Source organism: Phragmites australis, chromosome 8 (genome assembly GCF_958298935.1).
Source record: "Phragmites australis chromosome 8, lpPhrAust1.1, whole genome shotgun sequence".
Lineage (NCBI taxonomy): Eukaryota > Viridiplantae > Streptophyta > Magnoliopsida > Poales > Poaceae > Phragmites > Phragmites australis.
In genome coordinates, this window is record NC_084928.1 from 28,607,088 (window position 1) to 28,627,290 (window position 20,203).

Genomic DNA, 20,203 nt, shown 5'->3' on the forward strand with positions numbered 1-20,203 from the left:
CTCAAATAACAGTGGTATAGATTTGTAACCACTCGTTAGGGTTGAGCTTCCCATCGTGCTTCTGGATCGGACCTGCTTTGAACTTCTCAGGCCACCATATCGGTCGAAGCTCATGTATGAAAACTTCACAACCTCAGTCGAACTCTTCAGGAGGTAGGGGCAGACTATCACGCCTGTCCCTTCGAACGGGGGGTCGCATCGACCGTTCCGTCCTGGAGATCTATGTTCGTTGTAACATTGATCATCCTCACGGCATTTTTCGCGGCGGTTGTCTATCACTCTCTGTAGATCATGCTGATCGTGAGGAATGTGATTCTTTAAGTCTTCCTAATTCTTACGCCCATGGAGGGGGTAATTGCAGTTCGACCTGCAAGGTTGTACTCAAGGTCGACCTCCTGAGCTTCCTACTTGCGACCCCTCTGCTTGAGAGCGTCCGTGTCCATGGCTCCTTGAATCAACACCTTGCCGGCTGTGGTGCCTAGAGTCGCTAGGATTGTTTACTTGAGCAGCTTGGATCTGATCCGCATCGAGTAAAGTCTTGACCTGGTTAACCATAGGGGTTAAGGGATTCATCGGATCCAACTCAGGAAGGGATCTTAGAATTAGATGAGCTCCCTGGGCATTAGCCTCTGGAGTACTGAAAACATCACTGCCGAGGCTTGGCTGCGATCAAGCCAATGAAGCCATGTGATGGCTATCCTAAGGGAGTTCGTTCCTCAATTTTGGGACCGCTGATGGTGGGGGTGTGCCCACCAGGAATCGTCGTTGAAGGCCAGAAGGCACCTGACCTCTTGCAATCTGTCCATGAAGGGTTGTGTCAGGGGCACTTAGGGCCCCATCCGCAGACGTCTCTACTCGTATATTTTCTACAATGCCGGTACCATGGGCAGTGGCTGCTGCTATTGGGTCCTCGAGAATTCTGGCACAATCGTTTACCACGGTGTTTAGATCTTCTATGGTCAGGTCTGGGTTGCCCAGCGACTTCTCCGGCCATGAACACGAATCAATTTGTTCGGTTGCTTTGGTTGTCGATGGAGCCGTTGTTGCCACTCTCGTGACTTTCACCGTCGTTGTTGGTGCCCATAAATTGCAAAACATTGGGCTCCATGGGATCCCACTCGAGGTGTCCCACCTTGCGATATGCGTCCAATAGGCTAGACTTGAGAATACCGGTGTGGATCAGCCCACCCTGATCATTCCAGCGGAAAACCATAGTTCTGAATGTGATCTCCGATCCGGCTAGAGGTGATGCGTAGACGACCTCCATCGATTTCAAGTGGTTGTAGAAGCCAATGTTAGAGAATCCGGTGCAGACGTACACTTGAGACACAATCGACCCTAAAAACCAGAAGAAACCCCTTACCTAGCGCGCCAGCTGTCGAAGATTCGTTCCCGACAATGTGTCCGTAAAGAACGGGGTTACCTTCGTTGACCAGGAATCGAGTAAGAAACGAGAGACACGATATAGACAGGTTCGGACCTCCGATTGAAGTAACACCCTACGTCTTATATGGATGTTGATGTATATGTATTCTCTCGAGTACGAGCAATGGAGCTAGACTTATTACAAGGAGTAGATTGGATTTAAACTAAACTAGAGATGAAGTCGCTGAGTATCTCCTATGATCTTGGTTCTCGTGTCGAGATGTATATGTCTTGAGTTGCGGTTGTCCCCCTGGGGGTCTGGGTCCCCGTCTTTTATAGAGCTGATGTACCACCTCCTATGCAGTTGTAATAGATAGGGAGTCCTTCATCTCGTCTGCCAAGACAAAGTAGATAGATTCTATTGAGATACTAGTCATACTCGAGTTGGGTAACCAATCGAGACCTTCCTAATATACACCTTCTAGATTTTCGGGTGTATTAGGTACCGCAGATTCGGTTCCACAATATCCAAAATTGTTAAATATGTGCACGATATACCCTATCCGTATACGTTTTATTCCTTATACGTATATACCTTATAGTTTGATATTCGATAAAATTAAATATAAAGTAATGTAACTCTCTCAAGAACGCGTTGATCTTGTCACTGGAATCTTGTTGAATAACCTTGACAGCTACTTCAGTGTGATCAAGGGTGCACCTATATACATTTCCATAGCCTCCCTCGCCTATCTTCCTTGCATCGGAAAAGTTTTCGGTGGCAAGCTCTATTTCATGTCTAGAGTACCGCCTGCAACTTTTGCCTGTTGATAGAAGAGCATCCACAACCTTTGCCTTCTCGGTAGACACCATGTTAGCTACTATTTCACCCTTGTGCTTGGAATAGCCCTCGTGAGTGAATGACTCTTTTGCCATCTCAACTGCTCCAATAGCTTCTAAATGCTTTTTCTCATGTGCAACAGCCTGTGTCAACACTACCTCTCTCTGCAGTGCATCTTGCACTTTCTTCACCTCTTCACAGCACTCAGTAGAAAATAACTGAATCTGAAACATTAGAAATCAAATGGAGAAATAAGTAAAACCTTGGTCAAAGAGGAAAAAGGACAAATGAAAGACCAATGTATGGGTAGTAGCAACCAACTCAGGAGATTATTATCAACCTTCTAAAGAAGATAGATGACGTGTAAATAAGAATGTGCCTTATAATGAATCGAAGGCAGCTTTCTAATATAACCATCACCAGTAGTGTTTGTAAGGGGCCAAATAGTGCACTATCATGCTTCACTGACCTTTTTCTTAGTGTCGACGAGATTTTCACAAGCTCTGTCATACATCATCAAAGTATCCTTCAACTCTTTCCTCAGTTTTGCTACTTCATCTATATGTTGAGACTGCAAACCAAGCCAGAAAACAAAGTCAGGGTCATAAAATTGTAGGCTAGCTCACAACTACCAGAAATGATATGAATGCATCTGGAAGCCAGCATTAGTCAGAATATTCTCAAGGCTGGACCAACAGCTCTGACCTCTTCAACTGACCTTAAGGCAACATAAGGAACTTCCTTCAATTGTGCAATAGCATCAAAATCTTTCTTCCCTTCTCTCCCTTGTGTCTTTCGACCTAAGCTTCCTAAAAGGCCTCTTCTATGACTTTCTGAACTTTTAACAGCATTTGTAGAAGTTCTAAGAGAACTGCAGGCTTGAGAGCATGAGTCCGAATTAGTATTTCCAGAATATTTTGGTGTTTCATCATCACCCAGATTATGCAATGATTGTTTGTCTTGCAACCAGTCCCTCTGTATTTGGTCGAATGCTTTATGACTTATTGACTAAATCCTAACATAAGTGTTTGACTCTGTAAAGAAACATATTTTAAGACAAGGAGCTCAGTACAAATCATAAACAAAGACAAAAGTATTGAAGGAAAAGAAATTAGTCAACACATACTGTTTGTTCGAGCCTGATTTGCAATTTTTATAGTTAATCTACGCCGGGACACAACATCCTGAAAAAGGAATAGCGACACCAATTACCAACAGTACAGCAATTGGCTAAAAAACATGGCAACACAGAACATAAATAGAGAAACTTTTTCTTCTTCTTTTTATGTTAGGAGTTGATAACGGATTGAACCAAGCAAGATAGAAATGTTATTTGCTTTCAAGTGTGTATATATATATACATACATACATACATACATACATACATACATACATATATATATATGTATGTATGTATGTATGTATATATATATGTATGTATATATATATGTATGTATGTATATATGTATATATATATGTATGTATGTATATATGTATATGTATATGTATATGTATATATGTATGTATGTATGTATGTATGTATATATGTATGTATATGTATATGTATATGTATATGTATATGTATATGTATATGTATATGTATATGTATATGTATATGTATATGTATATGTATATGTATATGTATATGTATATGTATATGTATATGTATATATGTATATGTGTGTGTGGGGGGGGGTATTGACATGCAGAAATGTCATAGATACAGTCATAGAGAAAACGCAGAGCACAACATGACATGTATAGGATTTAAACTGGAAAAGGACTAGAGAGCTTTAAGCCTTTAATTTGATAGGAGTTGGAACAACACCAGTAGATAAACAGCCAACGGAAGTAGATCCACCAAACAGATGTGACAGTTGAGGCACATATTGATTCTGTTTGTGAATTGTGATGCAAGGTGGCAAAATCTAATGAGAAGCCTTGGTGGGGAGTTTCAGGCCCTCCCAAGAACAATTCTGTTACATTCTACATGTAAATCTTTTGATATGATCCCAAACTTCGAAAAAGAGGATAAGAATGAAGTTAATTCTGAGCCTTTATGTCACCAGTTGTCCCGAAATGGACCCTTTTCTCCATGCCATTCGCGAAGGCATTCAACAAGAAAATCCCCCGCCAACTGCTCAACTGGGACGGAAAAGTGCAGAAAATTGTATAATATGATCCCAAACCAATTACGTGCTAAGTTGCTAACAATCTGCTAATGGACTATGGAGCGAGTAGTACACAACAGGAACAGTTCAGTATTAAACAGGACCACTACTGCCTATGCTAACCTTGCCAAGATACACTTTGCAGGCTATATTCTTTTCAGGAACATAAAAGGGAATAAAAGAGGTTAAGCCTCCATACAAGAAAGAAGTTTTAATCACAATGTACGTGCATGCACCAATCGCCTTTTTCATGCCAAAAGGGACTCTCCTTTATCCACTTCTCTAGTTTTATTTCAGGAAAAGGCTAAGCAGCAGTCTCCTAATCCCCCATCACATCGTCTTTGGTTTCTCAAAAGTGAAACTCTAGCCACCTTGTGTACTAGGGGAAACTTGTGGGGAAAAGAACAAACAGAATTAAAATCCTCACCTCCGGAACCAGCTCAACGAGGCGGATCCGAGCACAAGGCTGTGGACGCCGGACTCCGCCGCGTACCTCACCAGAGCCTCCGCGACGCTGTCCCCTTCCAGAACCACCGTCTCCACCTGCGCGCTCCAATTCGCGAGGCCCGAATGGTCGATCAGATGGTGAGGATTGCTCCAGTGTGTCCAGAACAAATTGTCAGGGCGCTCATCTTGGACTCATATTCCTCCTAGCCTCAAGGTGTCCAGTAGTTTTTCACTCCATAGAGCATGGCAAATATTTGAAGGTAGGCCTCCCCTTTAGGATCCACCGCTGTTAATATCCAAGTAGACACTAAGGCATAAGTGTCATGTATTCTTTTCTTGTTAATTTTTCAGTTGGAAAATGCTGCAACATAGTATTCTTTTTTATAGTTTCAGGGTAGAATGGTACTGAAATGATTACTAACCTATAGGAACCCGTTGCAAAACTTGGCTAGGGATGAGTGTTCTTCGAATTGGAAATTTAAAGTTCTCTATAAAGTCGGCAAATGGTATAACCCTTGTTTTTTTAAGAGAGCGAGAAGAAGAAGCGGCCTACATACATGCACACGTAAGCAGTACTTTGACATCGCAGGAGCTGACGTCGTCGGCAGCTAGCGACATGGATACGAGTCCATTAGTAGGACTGACCACCATCCACCAAGAAGAGCCAAGTTACACATGACGCCTCGCCTTGTACGGAATCTTCCTGATCGTTAAAGGTTGACCTTGACGTACAAGGGCTCGAGTGCATCGTTTCCTCTTTGTCTCTTGCTACATGCATGCATGCATCGCAATGGCGGCAAGGCTCTTGAAAGTTGAAACAACCCTACGCAGAAACGTTGGCATCTCACATGCATGCGTCTTCTATGTACTATTAACTGCAAATAGGTTCCGAGTGGTTGCCAATCAAATGAGCCCAGCCGTCAGCGATGTCCTTGTCAGCCTCCCGTGTCGGCGTCGCTCGCTTGCCCACTTCCTAGCGATTGCCATGCCAAATGTCAGAGTGTTCCAGCGCTACACTAGATGCCAACGAAAGCAATCCTGCCTAACGCCACCGCGCAAGAAACAACGACGGCTATCCAAGTCAAAGCAAGGTGTTCTCAATCAGTAGCAGATGTAGAGAAGACGGAAATGGGTCCTCAGACTTGGGAACCGGAGGAACCTCTAACTTAGAAGAGTTAAGGCACATATGAACATTACTGTGACTTCCTTATGCCACCGTACTGCTATAGTAAAGGGAACAAAACTGCTGCAATTCCCTCGCTACAACAAATCAACACAGTAATTATGATACAGTATCAGTACCGTGTTTTACTGCAACCACTGTTCACTCTCTCATATATCACTGCTTAGTCTACTGTTTAGTTTCTCTGATATGAGAGAGTAAAGTTACATATAAACAGTAATATGATTTTGAAAATAGACAGGTGAGATTTAGCGATACAATACTGCTACAGTATCCAGATGAATAAGGCTCGTACGTGACTTTACTCCTTCAGAGGATACTATAGAATTTCTAAAAGACAGGTAGAAAGACTTATGCACTCCTCTCTTTTTCTTTCTTTTTTTTCTTTTCTTCTTCCCCACCTCGTTGAGCCAGTGACTGCGAAGGAGTACGGAGGCTGGAGCCCCCGGCCCATGGATGCGCCCAATGATGCTAGTCTACTAGAAGGTCGTCGCCTGGTCAACACGCCTCATAAGCCAATCGCATAGCAGACGAGGGTCCACACGGGGCGCAGAGCAAGGATCGACATGCAGCCGCCACAGTTCGTCACTCCCTCTCTCTCTTCCTTGAGCAGAAGCTCTCCTGACATGTGATTTTTCGACATTTCCGTGAAGTAAAAAAAAACACCTGACAAGTAAAAAGCCAAAAAAAATTGACCAGAAAAACTGCTTTTCGTAAAAGCACAATTGGTTAAGGTCTTTTGAGTGGAACATATTCAACTGAATTTGAGATCAAGATTTGACACATGTGCTCATATTTTCATAGAATTAAATTAAATTTTGGAAAGGAGCAGTACATGCACACATCGGTACGTTAAGTGGCAAAGCACGAGTTCACACTATATAAGGTTAGGTCTCCAATTTAGTTTACATGTATGCTAGGCTTACTAGCGCACATCCACACGAGTGTGTATGAGTAAGTGTGGTGTATGTATGAGTGCATGTGCGTGTCTAATTTGCACTAAAAAAATATTTTTTTTGAGAGATAAAAGTTGAAGCTCCTTGAAATTGGACATCATTATTTTATTTATTTATTATTTTTTGCATAAACTCCCGGTGCCGTGGAATATTGATCGAGCTTCCTCTTGGAACACGGGTAGAGCAGCGGTGGGGCGAGTTGGATGGTCGAGCAACCTTGGTACTAACAAACAATGTGTTAGAGAAGAAGTTTGTACAAGTTGTTGTAGGTGTTTACCTCTATCTTGTCCAGACTCAAATGTCTGGATACGTGGACACTCAATGTTTGCCCTACTTCTTACGCATACTTGGCTCCTTCACTGTCTCAAGAAATCCTAAACACGTCCTTTTTTTAATAGGAATATGATCCATTCCATTACCCACGGCAGCCAAATTGCTGGCCACCTAACCCCTTCTCAAGACCAGCACCATGCTTAGCGAGTACATGGGCAACTTTGTTAAACTCCCTACGACAAAGCAAGAACTGGAATTCGTTTAGCTGCAGACTAGACATACTCTTTGCCTCACGAACTAATACGCCGACCTCCGCAAAATCAAGTACATTGCTTTGTAATGCTGCAACAAGATTAGCCGCATCTGACTTAGAATGACCTTCCCCATACCCATCTCTGTCACAAGCTGTATTGCCGCCAAGCAATCTTCAGCTTCGGACTGTAGAGCATCAGACAAGAACCGCAACTTGCCTGCTGCACCAGCTCTGAATCAATAACATAGACTATCCGGCCAAGATTCAGCGGCCTATCAGGCCCTCTGCTACTATAGGTTAGTGTATCAGTGGGAGGGTATCTATACTTATATGTGTATATATAGACGTATATGTATACGTGTGTGTGTATACTAATATATATATATATATATATATATATATATATATGTGTGTGTGTGTGTGTGTGTGTGTGTGTGTGTGTGTTTTTATATACACATGTAATTTTTATTTTTGGGAAATTTCAGGAAAATGTCAAAATGAATATTAGTTATATTGATAAATCGGCTGAAAAATCTAAAATACAAAGAAAAATATCGAAAACTCAAAACAAAAATATGAAAAAAAAAGGTTAGTATTACTTTCATCTACATGTTAAAATTATATGTATGCATAAAATTACTATTGTTTTCTCTATAATTAATTGAATGTGTTAAATATTGATAAATTTATAAATAAATATTGAAATGTACAAAATTTGTGAAGTTAATTTTTTAATCTTCTTTTATCATACTCTGTGTAACAAAATAAAAACGAGCACAGCGTAGACGTGCCAATCAAACTAGTTCTACGTACCGATCCCTTGCCACAACACCCCAGCCTACTTCACGTGTATCCATATCAAAAGAACCATCAAAATTCACTTTCATCCAGACATCATTGGGACGCATCCATTGACCTGTATGTTCGGCTGGACCTACATGCTCCTCCTCCAACTGTTTAAACTCCACGAGATGTCGAGTGACTCTAGCACTCACCTCTTTTGCCAACAATCTCTTTTCACCTGCATTTACTTCGTTCCTAACATCCCACCATGTCCGGAGCAGAATAAGGATCTTGTTCTGAACCTCTTCCTTCATCAACCAGATAGCATCAAACATTTGTTTTGTTGTACAACATGCTTCAAGAATCACATGCTCCTCTTCCAATCCCATTAAGAGCCAACATTCTCTCACCATCTTGCATTTTTGGGGAAAAATGGCTCCTCTTCGTCAAGATGACAACAGACTGGGTATCCTGTATCAAGCCGAACACCTCTTCTTTCCACGTTCCTTTTCAAAGGAAGGCTTATGCGCTAGCCTCCGTACGAATAACTTCATTTTACCCGGCACCCGAAGATTCCAAATATTCTCCCAGTTAAAATTTGTATCCGACAGCTTGAGGATGATGATCCTGCATCACGGTTCATTATTCTTTCTCGCGCAAATCCACGTCCAGTTTGTATGCGTGCTTCACCGAAAATACACCTATCCTGTCATAGTGCCATGCCACCACATCCTCCATGTTTTCCTTAATAACTGAAATTGCCAAAATCAATATCACTTCCACATCTTCCTCCTAGAACAAGTCTCGCACCAACTCCTCATCCCATTCCCTATTTACTGGATCAAATAATTCCAATACTCTTGTCACCAACGCTGCCCTTGAGCTGCTCTAGGCTTGCGTGTTACTCCTCTTGGCAACTATGATCGTCTCAAATATTTATATATTGATCCATCTACTACTCTCCAAATTAAGCCTTCACGTAAGTGTGGCCCCTTTTAGAATACTTCCCCATGTGTAAGATGTACCCGGTTTCGGTCTCACCTGTATTAGATCACTCTCGATAATACTTAGCTTTAAGCACCTGAGCACACAACGATTCCAGACGTGATAAGCCTCCAGCCTTGTCTGGCTAGCATGGCCACATTGAAAATATATAAATCCCGAAATCCTAAGCCACCCTCCTTCGATTTTGTGACGATCCCATCCAATCCAATGCACTTTATGCTCATCTTCCTGTTGATTCCACCAATATTGGCCCATCATAGAACTCAACTTATCACAAGAAATTTTCGTCAAGTCAAAACATGACATAGCATATGTAGGAATTGCTTGAGCAATCGTATTAATAAGATTTTCTTTTTCTGCCTTTGACTACAAACAAGTCAAGCATTACAGTTACCCAGCGTCAGGTTTCTAGTCGGCACGGCGAGTACAGCATGATTCATTGCTCAATTGTCTACATACAATTGCTAAACTCTGGTGACCATGAGACGTTGTGGAACTTAGTCTATTTCAAAAACAGCGATGAGGATACACTAATGGGGTGAAGAAATACGGAAACAAAACTGAATGAACTGCTATTTTTCTTCAACCAAACTCCTCCCATTATAAGAATGTAATGTATTCTGACACTTATTGACCAACAGATGTCTTCAGTCTCTGGACTTCAGTTAAGAGGGACGAATTCATCTCACAAGCATCCTTCAAGATTTCATATCTCCGGTCAAGTTCATTACTGCACCCAGAATCCTGCGCAATGCCTTGCAGAACGAAGTTCTTCATCATAGCCTGTTGGACAGAATTATCCAAATATTGAGTATGGGTAATGGTTAAACATGCATGGAACTGCAGCACAATTGAGCGTTATCGAAAACCTGAGGGAGCACTTACCTCGTGATGCCGCTTTTGTGCATAGCACCGGATAAGTGATTTGACCAGCTTGTTTCGCAACGTTTTGCCAGAAGCACTGCACTGGAAGACAAAGCCGGAAAGGTGATGCTTCGCTAATGTGAAGCCCATAGAATCACGCTGTGCAGCTTTGTCAAGGACACCTGATGTCCATGATTTGGCATAAGATTCCAAAATTCTCTCATCGTCCTACAAAAGTAATGTAAAAATATGAAGCAGTAAAACCTTGTTTTATCACAGTGAAGCAGCCAACAATAAGGTGAGAACAATCATACAAAATGATACCATGCAATTCATATGTACAGGAACCAAATAAATTGTCAGCAAAGCAGCATATATATTATACTATTTGCATATTCCAGGCTGTGCAATGCGTAAATACAAATGGGGTACAACGTAAACTTTCAAAATGAATTTCACAATACCATCACATCATTAAAAAGTCATCCACATTAAACATAAAAGAAACTAAAGAAACGGTACCTCAAGAGGCTCCAAGTATCCTTGGATGTCACCGATGCATTTGTCTATTGGAGGTAACAGTTCAAGCACATACGCATTAGACAACGCATTCCATGCAGCAAGCCGAACTGTAGGCTCAACCCTTCTATGAAGATAAATGACCACTTGCCGACCAAAAATAACATCTCCATATGAGACAGCCGCAAATTGCTCAACAAGGCTCTCAACAAAAGTAGTATAGCTTCCATGAATTTTCTCCTGGAATCTGAGAATTTCAAGGCTGCTGGCCTCTCTTGACTCCTCTAAAGAGGCCACTCCTGCACTCTCATCTTTCTTGACAGATTGAGATCTATAGTATTTCTGGCATAACCTGTCCAGATGCTGTCCATACAATTCTTGTAAAGCATGGAAAATACTCCTACTTCTGTTTTCTTGAAGCAAATCCATGCTAGTGCGGATGGAGACAGAAAGTGCATGCATCTTCCAAACCAAAGGAGTATGATGGCATGGGGCAGCTGAAATGGCTTCCAGACCTAAAAGAAAGATAAGACCAGCCCTCGAGACATCAAGAATATAGTTGGCTGATGTTGAGAGTTTGCCTTTTGGATCATCAATGCAGCAGACTGCACTTAGAATCCAATGTGCAGGAAGAGGCAGTCTCTGGTGTGCCCACTCTATAACTAATGTGCTGCAAGGTTGATTTACAGCTTCTGTCAACTCTGTTTCTTCTTGAATTGTTTCCAATGTCTCTGGCATTTTTGGCACATTAATGCTGCTGCTATTTCCAGCATATTTATCTGAATGCTTCTTCTTGATAGCCAACCATCTGGATCTGAAATGTGAATTCAGCACACTGCTGAAAAGCAGGTATTCATCCTCAGTAATGTCCCACTCAAAAGCTTTTAGTACTTCCATATTACAGGCAAAACCATGAACAGATGATTTGAGACACTTCAGAATTGAAGGTTGGAAGAGGATATCAAAGGCTTTCTCCAACATAGAGATCTGCCCAGGTCCTGCAATCAAGGACACCCCAAGGACAGAACTGATTCTCTCAGAAGCTGTAACAACTGTATTAGTCATATTATCTGAGTTCACAACTTCACTGAGAGTGACGGGAACCCTTGGTGCTGCAGAGAATATTTTTATCAATTGTAGGACCAAATTTGAATCCAGTTGTGCAAGTAGGTATTTAAGAGACCAAAAGCCTCCACCACATGCCCCCCAGCCAAACCCAACACCAGGAGCTGGTCCTCCTCTTCCAAACATCTCAGTGTTCTGTAATATGGACCATTGCGATGAAATCATCGGTAATAGCGAAGTTAGCAAATCCAACAAGTCGTTATGCCATAAACTGGAGATGCCTTTGCCTAGTATCTTGCCAGCTATCCCTGTTTTAGAATCTTTGAGAAGCTCAGAACAATTTTTTGTGGTTCCCTGGATTACTCTGTCAACAGACCAGGATAGTTGCACTAATCTTTGAAGGCAACTTACGGAAGGCAAGGATACAGCAACATGACCTTGGCATCTCATATAACAAAGCCCCTGCACCAATGACGCACCACAGAAAGACGGATACTCCTCATGTCCAACAGCATCAGTGCTCAAGAAGCAGAAAAATCCATTACTAATTATGGCCAAGCCAATTTTGGGGATAAAATCAGGTATCCAAGGCAAGCAGTATTTACCATCAGGAGTGTCATCTGGTGATATTCTTTCTAATATCGAATTAAGCATGCCTAGTACAGAAGCAATCACCAAAACCAAGTAGCTTGCCTCTAGCATGTGATTTGTATTCTTGTTCTGCACATTAATTAGTGAACACACATAGGGAATATCATTCAGATATAACCAAGATAGTGCCAAATCTACCATCGGAACTACATGGCTCCAAGACCATGTCTCAATGTAACTGGCAGAAACTCCCAAGTCTTGCTTAGTAAGCTGCTCCACTGAATGAAGAAGCGGTAGCCTTTGTGCCAGAGCCCCTAAGACAAGATATGACTCTCTAGCAACGGAACTAAACTCAGAGAGAACATTGCTTTCACTCAGTTTCTGAAACATAGGAGGGCTTAGCCACAGGCACAAAACAGGAAAGAAATCTGTGAAGTGTGCTACGCAAAACCCATATGAGATGCAGGTTCTCCAAAACCGCAGCTGCTCAACCATCATTGCTGAACTAAGGTTGCATTGCTCCTTTCCAGATCTTACCCAATCCTCAAGAGTACTAGCTTTTCTGTACCAGTGCCACATTGCCTGCTGAAAAACTCCATGGTTCACAAAATTCAAGCATGTCTGCCTGTTGTATTTGGACAAAACCTAAGGAATAGGAACAAATGAATTTAGATGCTAATAAATAATTGCAGTTTGACAGAAATAGAAGCAATAGCGAAAAACCATGAGTGCCACACGTGTTCTAATATGAGTCAGCTTGCAGCAGCTTTTAAGATGCTTATAGTTTCATCAGATCATAATAATGGAACAATCAAAGTGAATATGTACGTCATAAAATATGAAAACATGCCAATTAGTGTCAGTACATAAATTGTGGAAGGGGTGTGATTGATCGAGACAAGGAGCAAGCATTATGAACACCTAAAAAGGAACCATTCAAGATTTAATTATGCCAGGTGACAATTGATATGAAGCATTAATGCACTTGCATACAAAGAAAATCATTGAGCTCAACTAGCATTCAGAAGAGTGCCATACATTACTGGGAAAATGATAAGCAGATCAACGGATCAATAAAGTAAGCAAAGGTGACCAAGAAGAGCACTATGTTAGCAATAATTTGCACCTACAGGAATTATTCAGCATCAAGCCATAAACATGAGCGTGCAAGATATCAAACGAAGACTCCAGCTATCTATCATGTTAGCCCTATAACACGGGATTGTCTAAAAAAAGAAAAAAAATACCTTCAACAGAGCAACCCCTTTGATCTGTGAGGAGCGAATTTCCATTGATCCTTGCTTTGTCAACAGCTTAGTGATATTTTGAATAAGCCTTGGACAATTCAAGATCGCGTTAGCAGATTGTGGAGAGTGCCTGGCTAGTGCCACAAGAATTGAAACAAGATAATCTTCTAAAACAGGAGGTGAGTCCATCTGAATCAATAAAAACGAAAAGGTTAAATTTAAGATCCTTAATGATGGTCATCACTTTTTCAAAGAACAGGAAATAAAATCATTGGCAAAAGAAATAAATGAGTCAAATAGCTGACACATGCTTGCTACAAAAATAATGTAAATGCAATGCAACATTATCACTATAAGAGTGAAAAACAAAAGCTGACCTCCAAAAGAAAGCAGATTCGTGGAAGTATTCCCATCCTAACAAAACCAGCAGCAACATCCTGTCCAGACACAACAACGTCATCCTGAATTGTATGCTTCTCGTCACCTTCTTCCTCATCATTATCACCATAGTGTGGAAGTATATTCGATGGTTTTGTGTTGTATTTCCAAAAACCTCCTTCAAGAAAGCCTCCATCCACGTCAGGTTTGCTACGAAACATAGGAGCTGTGCAGATATCTTTCCCGTGATCTAATACTTTCTGCAGGCAGAAGATCGACCAAATGAGACTCAAATCAGCATTGAAAATAAACTAGAACATAAAAAAGCAAAGTTACCTCTGAAATTTCAAAATATGATTCGTTGAACTTGCAGCTCAGCATGACATTAATTGCTTTAGCACAACTCAAAACTACAGAATCATGGTTATCATCCAATACCATCCTGCAAATGCTTCAGTTAGTGACAGAAAAGTACAAATAAAAAATAGGAAAGAAAAACAAATGGCATCACAAGGTCCCAAATAGCTGCCTTTGGGTTACAAATTGATGTAAACCTGTCTTTTAGATTACAAGGTACGTGCACACACATGCAAGTGCACCCCAAACGCTAATTGTGAAGGCAAGGGATAAATCTGGGACTTCTTTTATTTTAGCCCTTTTTAAACTAATATTTTAAAAACAGCACGTTGGACACTAAATTTTTAGGAATTAGCCCCTTTTTATCACGCCAAAGTACATAGCGTGACTCACAACGTGGTCATGCTAATGCATGTGGCGTGGCCAAGATGTGAGTCACGCCATTTACTTTGACATGACAAAAGGAGCCGCGTGGCAAGGCATCGGGGCGGGACGCCAGCGTGGTCACCTTGGTCACGCCATTACCAAGTTGTGAGTCACGTCATGTACTTTGGCGTAACAAAAAGGGATAATTCGTAGAAATTTAGTGTCCCACGTGTTGTTTTTAAAATATTAGTTTAAAAAGGGCTAAAATAAAGAAAATGTCATAAATCTGCAGCATCACAAAGCACAGAAACACACCTTCTACAAAGGCACACCCATGTATGCATAAAAGTGAAAAACAGGATTTGAACCATAGTGCGTTAAGTGTAACTCCAAGACTCCACCACCCCAATAAGAGGTGGTTCTCTAAAGTGCATTTAGATGCTATGTTTGGTAACTAATATGAAACACCTAAAAGCAGCTAGGTAGGTCATACCACTCTAGAATATAATTTGACCAATAAAGCAATTTCTAAGAAGAAACAGTAAATGTGATTGAAGCATTAGTATAATAAGGTTGCACATACTTTACATATACTTATCGTGATGACTGGTAGCTAATAGATGAGATGTTTTCAAACTTCGATGACATCATTTAAAATACCAAGCTAAAGGACTACGCAAATCTGAGAGGTCTGTGACAATATTTTGCAATTATTTACTACTGATCGAACTATCTAATATATTCCAGTTATGGTTCTCTTCATTGATAAACTAAGAGACTCTTGTATCATATGCGCATGTAAATCTGAATTCATACTATTGCTCCCTCGATCTGACAATATAAGCTCATGCCCACCAAGTGCACATAACAAGAAAGCACTGAATCCAAGAAATAGGGAATGACATTCAGACCATGCTTTGTTAAGGCATCGCCTAGCGTCCGGGCGAGCTCAAGCTCTGGCCGTCGCCGTCGCCTTGCCATCCGTGCGTATGGCATCCGCCTTGCATGCTATGGTGTCGCCTAGGCGCGATAAGGCATCGGTTTGGCGCCCAACGGCTTGAGGCGGACTCCATTCGACAAAGCGGGCAGCGAGCGAGAAAAACAGGCACGCGGGGGGGGGGGGGGGGGGAATAGGGATTAAGGAGGAAAACAGAGGGACAACGGCGGTAGGCAGCACCTGAAACCGGCGACGGCGACACCTGAACCTGCTCAATAGCGCCTGGCGGATACGCTCCCTCCCTGCTCTAATCGGCGGCGCTCGACAGGTTCCCCTCCATCCCTGCTCTACTCGGCGACGCCCGGCGGGATCCCCTCCCTCACTGCCCTGCTCGGCGACACCCGGCAGGATCCCCTCCCTCCTTGCTCTACTCGGAGAGCATAGAATAGCATGTTTGAAATATATAACTATATAAGCAAATCTCGAACCAGAGAGGAGAGGTCAGATCATTAGCAGCAACAAGGTAAGTATATGTGCTACACTGCTACTAAAATCTAGAGCCAATGTACGTTAGACCATCTCCAATCATATTCCCTTCATTTCGTTCCCTTCCCGATTCCCTTCCTCGTTCTCATTCCCTTTATTTTCTCTCATCTCCAACAGCTTCCCTTCGAGAGGAATCACGAAAGGAAAGGAGAGAGAATCCCGTCCTGAAAGGAATGACCCTGGGAATCCCGTCGTGATGGGAACCGTGAAGGGAAACCGTTGGAGCGTTGAAGGGAACGAAAATCCCTTCACGACGGGAATTTGACCCCTGAAGGGAATCCATTGGGGTTAGTCTTAGGATGTGTGCATGACATCGCCTCGCCGCGCCTTAAGCGCCTAGGCGGCTGGAAGAGGGTGGGTCGCCGCGCCTTGCCTTACCGCCTTAAAAACCATGATTCAGACCACACATATTCCTGTAAAATGGCATACTATAAACACTCTAAGACCCCGTTTGGATCCTAGAATTGGGGCCGGAATTTCGGAATTGGAATTGGAAGTCGATTTCCACAGAATTGGACAACTATGATAGTTGCATCATGATTCAAACCTGTTGGGATCCGAATCCATCTGAATCGAAGCAGGCTACGGGGATAACCTTCTTCGAGTCGGGCTCCAAGGGCAACTTCGCCAGCAACCCCCGTCCTCCGGCGACGAGATCCCTAGCCTCTCTTCTTCCTTGTGGCCGGCGGCTTCTCACCTCATCTTCTCCGACGCCATGACTGCCATCACCAAGCTTAGGGGCCTACAGGAGCATGTCCCGCCCGGTGTCCACACGGTCGTTGCAGACGAGTGGAGAAGACGAGGACCACAGTGTCCGGACAGGAGGTGGCGCCAAGGTGGTCGATGTCGACAACGAAGGCAGTGGGCTGCAGAGAGACTAGAGTGCAAAGAGGAGTGGTCGTGGAGGTGGTGTGGTGCAGAGAGGAGTGCAGCCGCTGCGGTGATGGGGGAAGGTAGGGACTTGAGGTGGAGGAGGAACGGGTGCGGTTCTGGTGGGGGCTTCGGCTTGTAGGGTAGCTTCTTGGGGCAGCGGCGGCGGTGCTGGGTCGCGGCGGTGACCACCATGCATCCTCATCGCCAAGGATGGAGGAGGAACCAATGGATTTTTTAGATTGTGCAACCAAACATCAATTGGAATTAATTTTATTTGATTTCTATTTCAACAATTCCTTTGCCAACCAAACAAAATAATTGAATTGGAACCTCATTTCTATTTCCACATGGATTTGGATTTGAGCTCCAATTCAATTCATCCAGTCCAATTCCGCAAACCAAACGGAGCCTAAAGTCAAATCTCTTCTACAGCATGTCAGCATTAGATAGGGATAGAGAGTAGAAACAATGCAGTAACTCCACTCTTAATTTCCACCATGGATTTAAATTGTGAAGAGATAACTACCAAGAAAATGGACTTTTATTTAACAAAGGGAGTAGTTAAGAAAGGATATGTTACCTTAGAGAGAGTACCAACTCCGGTTCGGGCCCAAGGGCATATGCCCAAACTGCTTGCCAGTCATCAAATTTGTCATTGGAATTCATTTCTTTAACATTATCAATTTTATCCATCTTATGCAGGCTCTGCAATGCCCTATTCAGAATAGAAGCAAGAAGCTGCAGCGCAAGCACACGCTGCCCAGGAACCTGTAATTTGATGAAGCTGAATTATATCACATTTCTAGGTCTTGTAAGTTTTTTTTTAATCGGACTTTAAAAGATGATGTAAAAAAACGAAGTTCCTTTTTTTGCAACCTGAGGGCTGAGGTAGCCACATTTACTATTTATTACCCTTGCCACACCACTCCTAACCCACCAAATATTAACATACAAGTATACAACAGACTAGCACACTGAACTTGAACTCAGTCACTTACCGGATAACCAGTTCAATAGCTAATGATTCTAGATAAACCAATTTTATGAATAGCCTCACTGCCGCACCTAGCACCTTTAACATAGTACAATTTACGCAGTAAAGCTGACTATCATGTAATCCTTGGAATTTACTAAACTACCGATACTTAAAGAATATAAGTAAATATGCACCACACAATTAAAAATGCATGATACAGTACCCTCAAAAATTCAAAAAGTAATGCATATACATATAAACGTTCATATTGCTAAAAATAAGGAACTGAAGACAGCTGGATGCTATATAGTCCGTGTCCACCATCCAGCATGTGGTTAAGTTATAATCCCTCCAGTTTCACAATATTTGTCCAAACTCACTGTGTGCACAAACCAAGGAAGTACTAAATCTAAGGAAATATTAGTGACGAATGGCACATGTAACCCTACTTCCCTATTAAATGCCATGCTGCAACCACTTAACCTATTTCACACCATTAAAATAGGGTAGAGAGTGGAAATATTGCAATAATCACACTCTTGATTTCCTTAGTGGACAGACATTTTGAAATGTCACTTCCCATGTAAATGGAGAAATAGTATAAAACGAAGGGTGCATAAAACAAACCATGCTCCTGGTAAGTGCCACTGCCTCATTGATTGTGTACCCAACAGCTGTAGGATCTCCTTCTGTTCTAAGGAAATCACGCTCAGCTACACTTTCTGCATGTGTCTTCTTGCCTGAAAGTGGGAAAGAGAGGTTGTCATCTAAAGGATACCACCATGACAGAAGCTAATGTAACTCAGCAGAGCAAAATCAAATAATGTACCATCTTGTTTCTCTAGCGAAGATTGGAACCCCAATATATCTCCATCCAATGTGAACCTACACGACCTGATGTGCTCCACTCTCTCACTCCACGCCTTCCAAGAGTTCCCACTATGCTCACCAGCCGTCAACCAATCCCCCGGCGTAGCCCTTGTGGCCTTTTGTGACCCTGAACTTTCCTGACCCTTGTCCCTACTCACACCCTTCGTGTCTCCAGACTTCTCCCTCCCACGCCGCCTCAGCATCTCCACCAATGCAGGGTTCATCTTATTCATGATGTCTGCCTGTGCCTCAGCAATCTCCCCTGCAGACATCCCAGCCAGCCTAGCCATGTTCTCTGCGTTAATCTCCGCTTCAATCGACAACTCCCCACCATCCAATTCCATACCCTCTCCTCGCAATGTCGCATCCCTAACCTCACCTGCCTTTGACATTTCACCCCTCAATTCAACTTTCGTCATTAGCTTCTTTGACACCATATCAGAAACCAAAGCCGCAGCACCTGATACTTCCCTACTATTTCCACTGTATAGCTGCATACCACCTTCCTCCAATTCTCTCTCCCCTGCTGCCGCATCATCCACCTTTGAAGTCATAGCCCCAACATGAGTTTTCTGCGCACTCTGTTTCTTCTCCTGCGCCGGCTTTCCCTGCCTCCGCTTGGGGGGAGTGTCGTCAACGAACTCCCGCCACTGGCTGAAATCCATGCCCTTCCTCTCCTTCCTCCTCACCGGGCCAGCTGCTGCGACCACCACCGACTGGTAGTCGGTCTCGTCCATGTCCATCTCATCGTCCTCCTCCTCACCGGCACCCTTGCCGGCGTCCTTTGCCGCGGGACCCCAGTGCTACGGAAGAAGAAGGGCAATCAGTCAGTCAGGAAGTACAAAGAACAAAGCACTGACGGAAGCGAAAAGGTAGTTGGTGGGTCTGGGGGGCTAGGGTTTAGGAGGGGCGGCGGCTTACGGGACCGTGGGAGCGGTGGCGGGCGACGGGGAAGGGGAGGACGGTGGGGCGGGGCGTGGAGGAGGGAGCGGCGGCGGAGAAGCCCTTCTCGACGATGGCGCCGACGAGGTGGGAGGGGGGCGCCGCCGCCGCTACCGCCGGGGCGGTGGGGTGGAAGGGCTCCTCCACGACCTTGCGGCGCGTGGGGTGGGCGCCGCCGGGCTGGTGCCGCCGCTTCGTTGGCGCGTCCATCGGGGAGGGGAGCGAAGCGCTGGGTGGTGATCAGCGAAGAGGGTTTAAGGGGCGATTTGGTCTGGTTCGGTGGTGGTGCTGTTCGCGACTCCGGTCACCCGGCGTTGTGGCAGCAACTGGCAAAGCAAAACCAAAAGAGGGTATGAATCGGTGTACTTGGCGTGATAAATTTCTTGCTTCAATCT

The 20,203-nt window shown here is 43.3% G+C and overlaps 1 protein-coding gene and 1 pseudogene across 1 annotated transcript; both read right to left on the bottom strand.

Moving 5' to 3' along the window:
- Nucleotides 1–1,698: 1,698 nt before the first annotated feature.
- Nucleotides 1,699–8,661, bottom strand: LOC133927708 (U-box domain-containing protein 70-like; annotated as a pseudogene).
- Nucleotides 8,662–9,589: 928 nt separating this feature from the next.
- On the bottom strand, nucleotides 9,590–20,142 carry LOC133926928 (transcriptional elongation regulator MINIYO). Its single transcript, XM_062373101.1, has 10 exons — nucleotides 19,788–20,142; nucleotides 18,826–19,669; nucleotides 18,624–18,736; nucleotides 17,601–17,788; nucleotides 14,278–14,383; nucleotides 13,941–14,201; nucleotides 13,564–13,752; nucleotides 10,664–12,961; nucleotides 10,163–10,369; nucleotides 9,590–10,060 (listed from the first exon to the last, which is right to left on the bottom strand). The coding sequence occupies exons 1-10, from the start codon at nucleotides 20,016–20,018 to the stop codon at nucleotides 9,905–9,907; spliced, it is 4,593 nt and encodes a 1,530-aa protein (XP_062229085.1). The 5' UTR covers nucleotides 20,019–20,142; the 3' UTR covers nucleotides 9,590–9,904.
- Nucleotides 20,143–20,203: the final 61 nt, after the last annotated feature.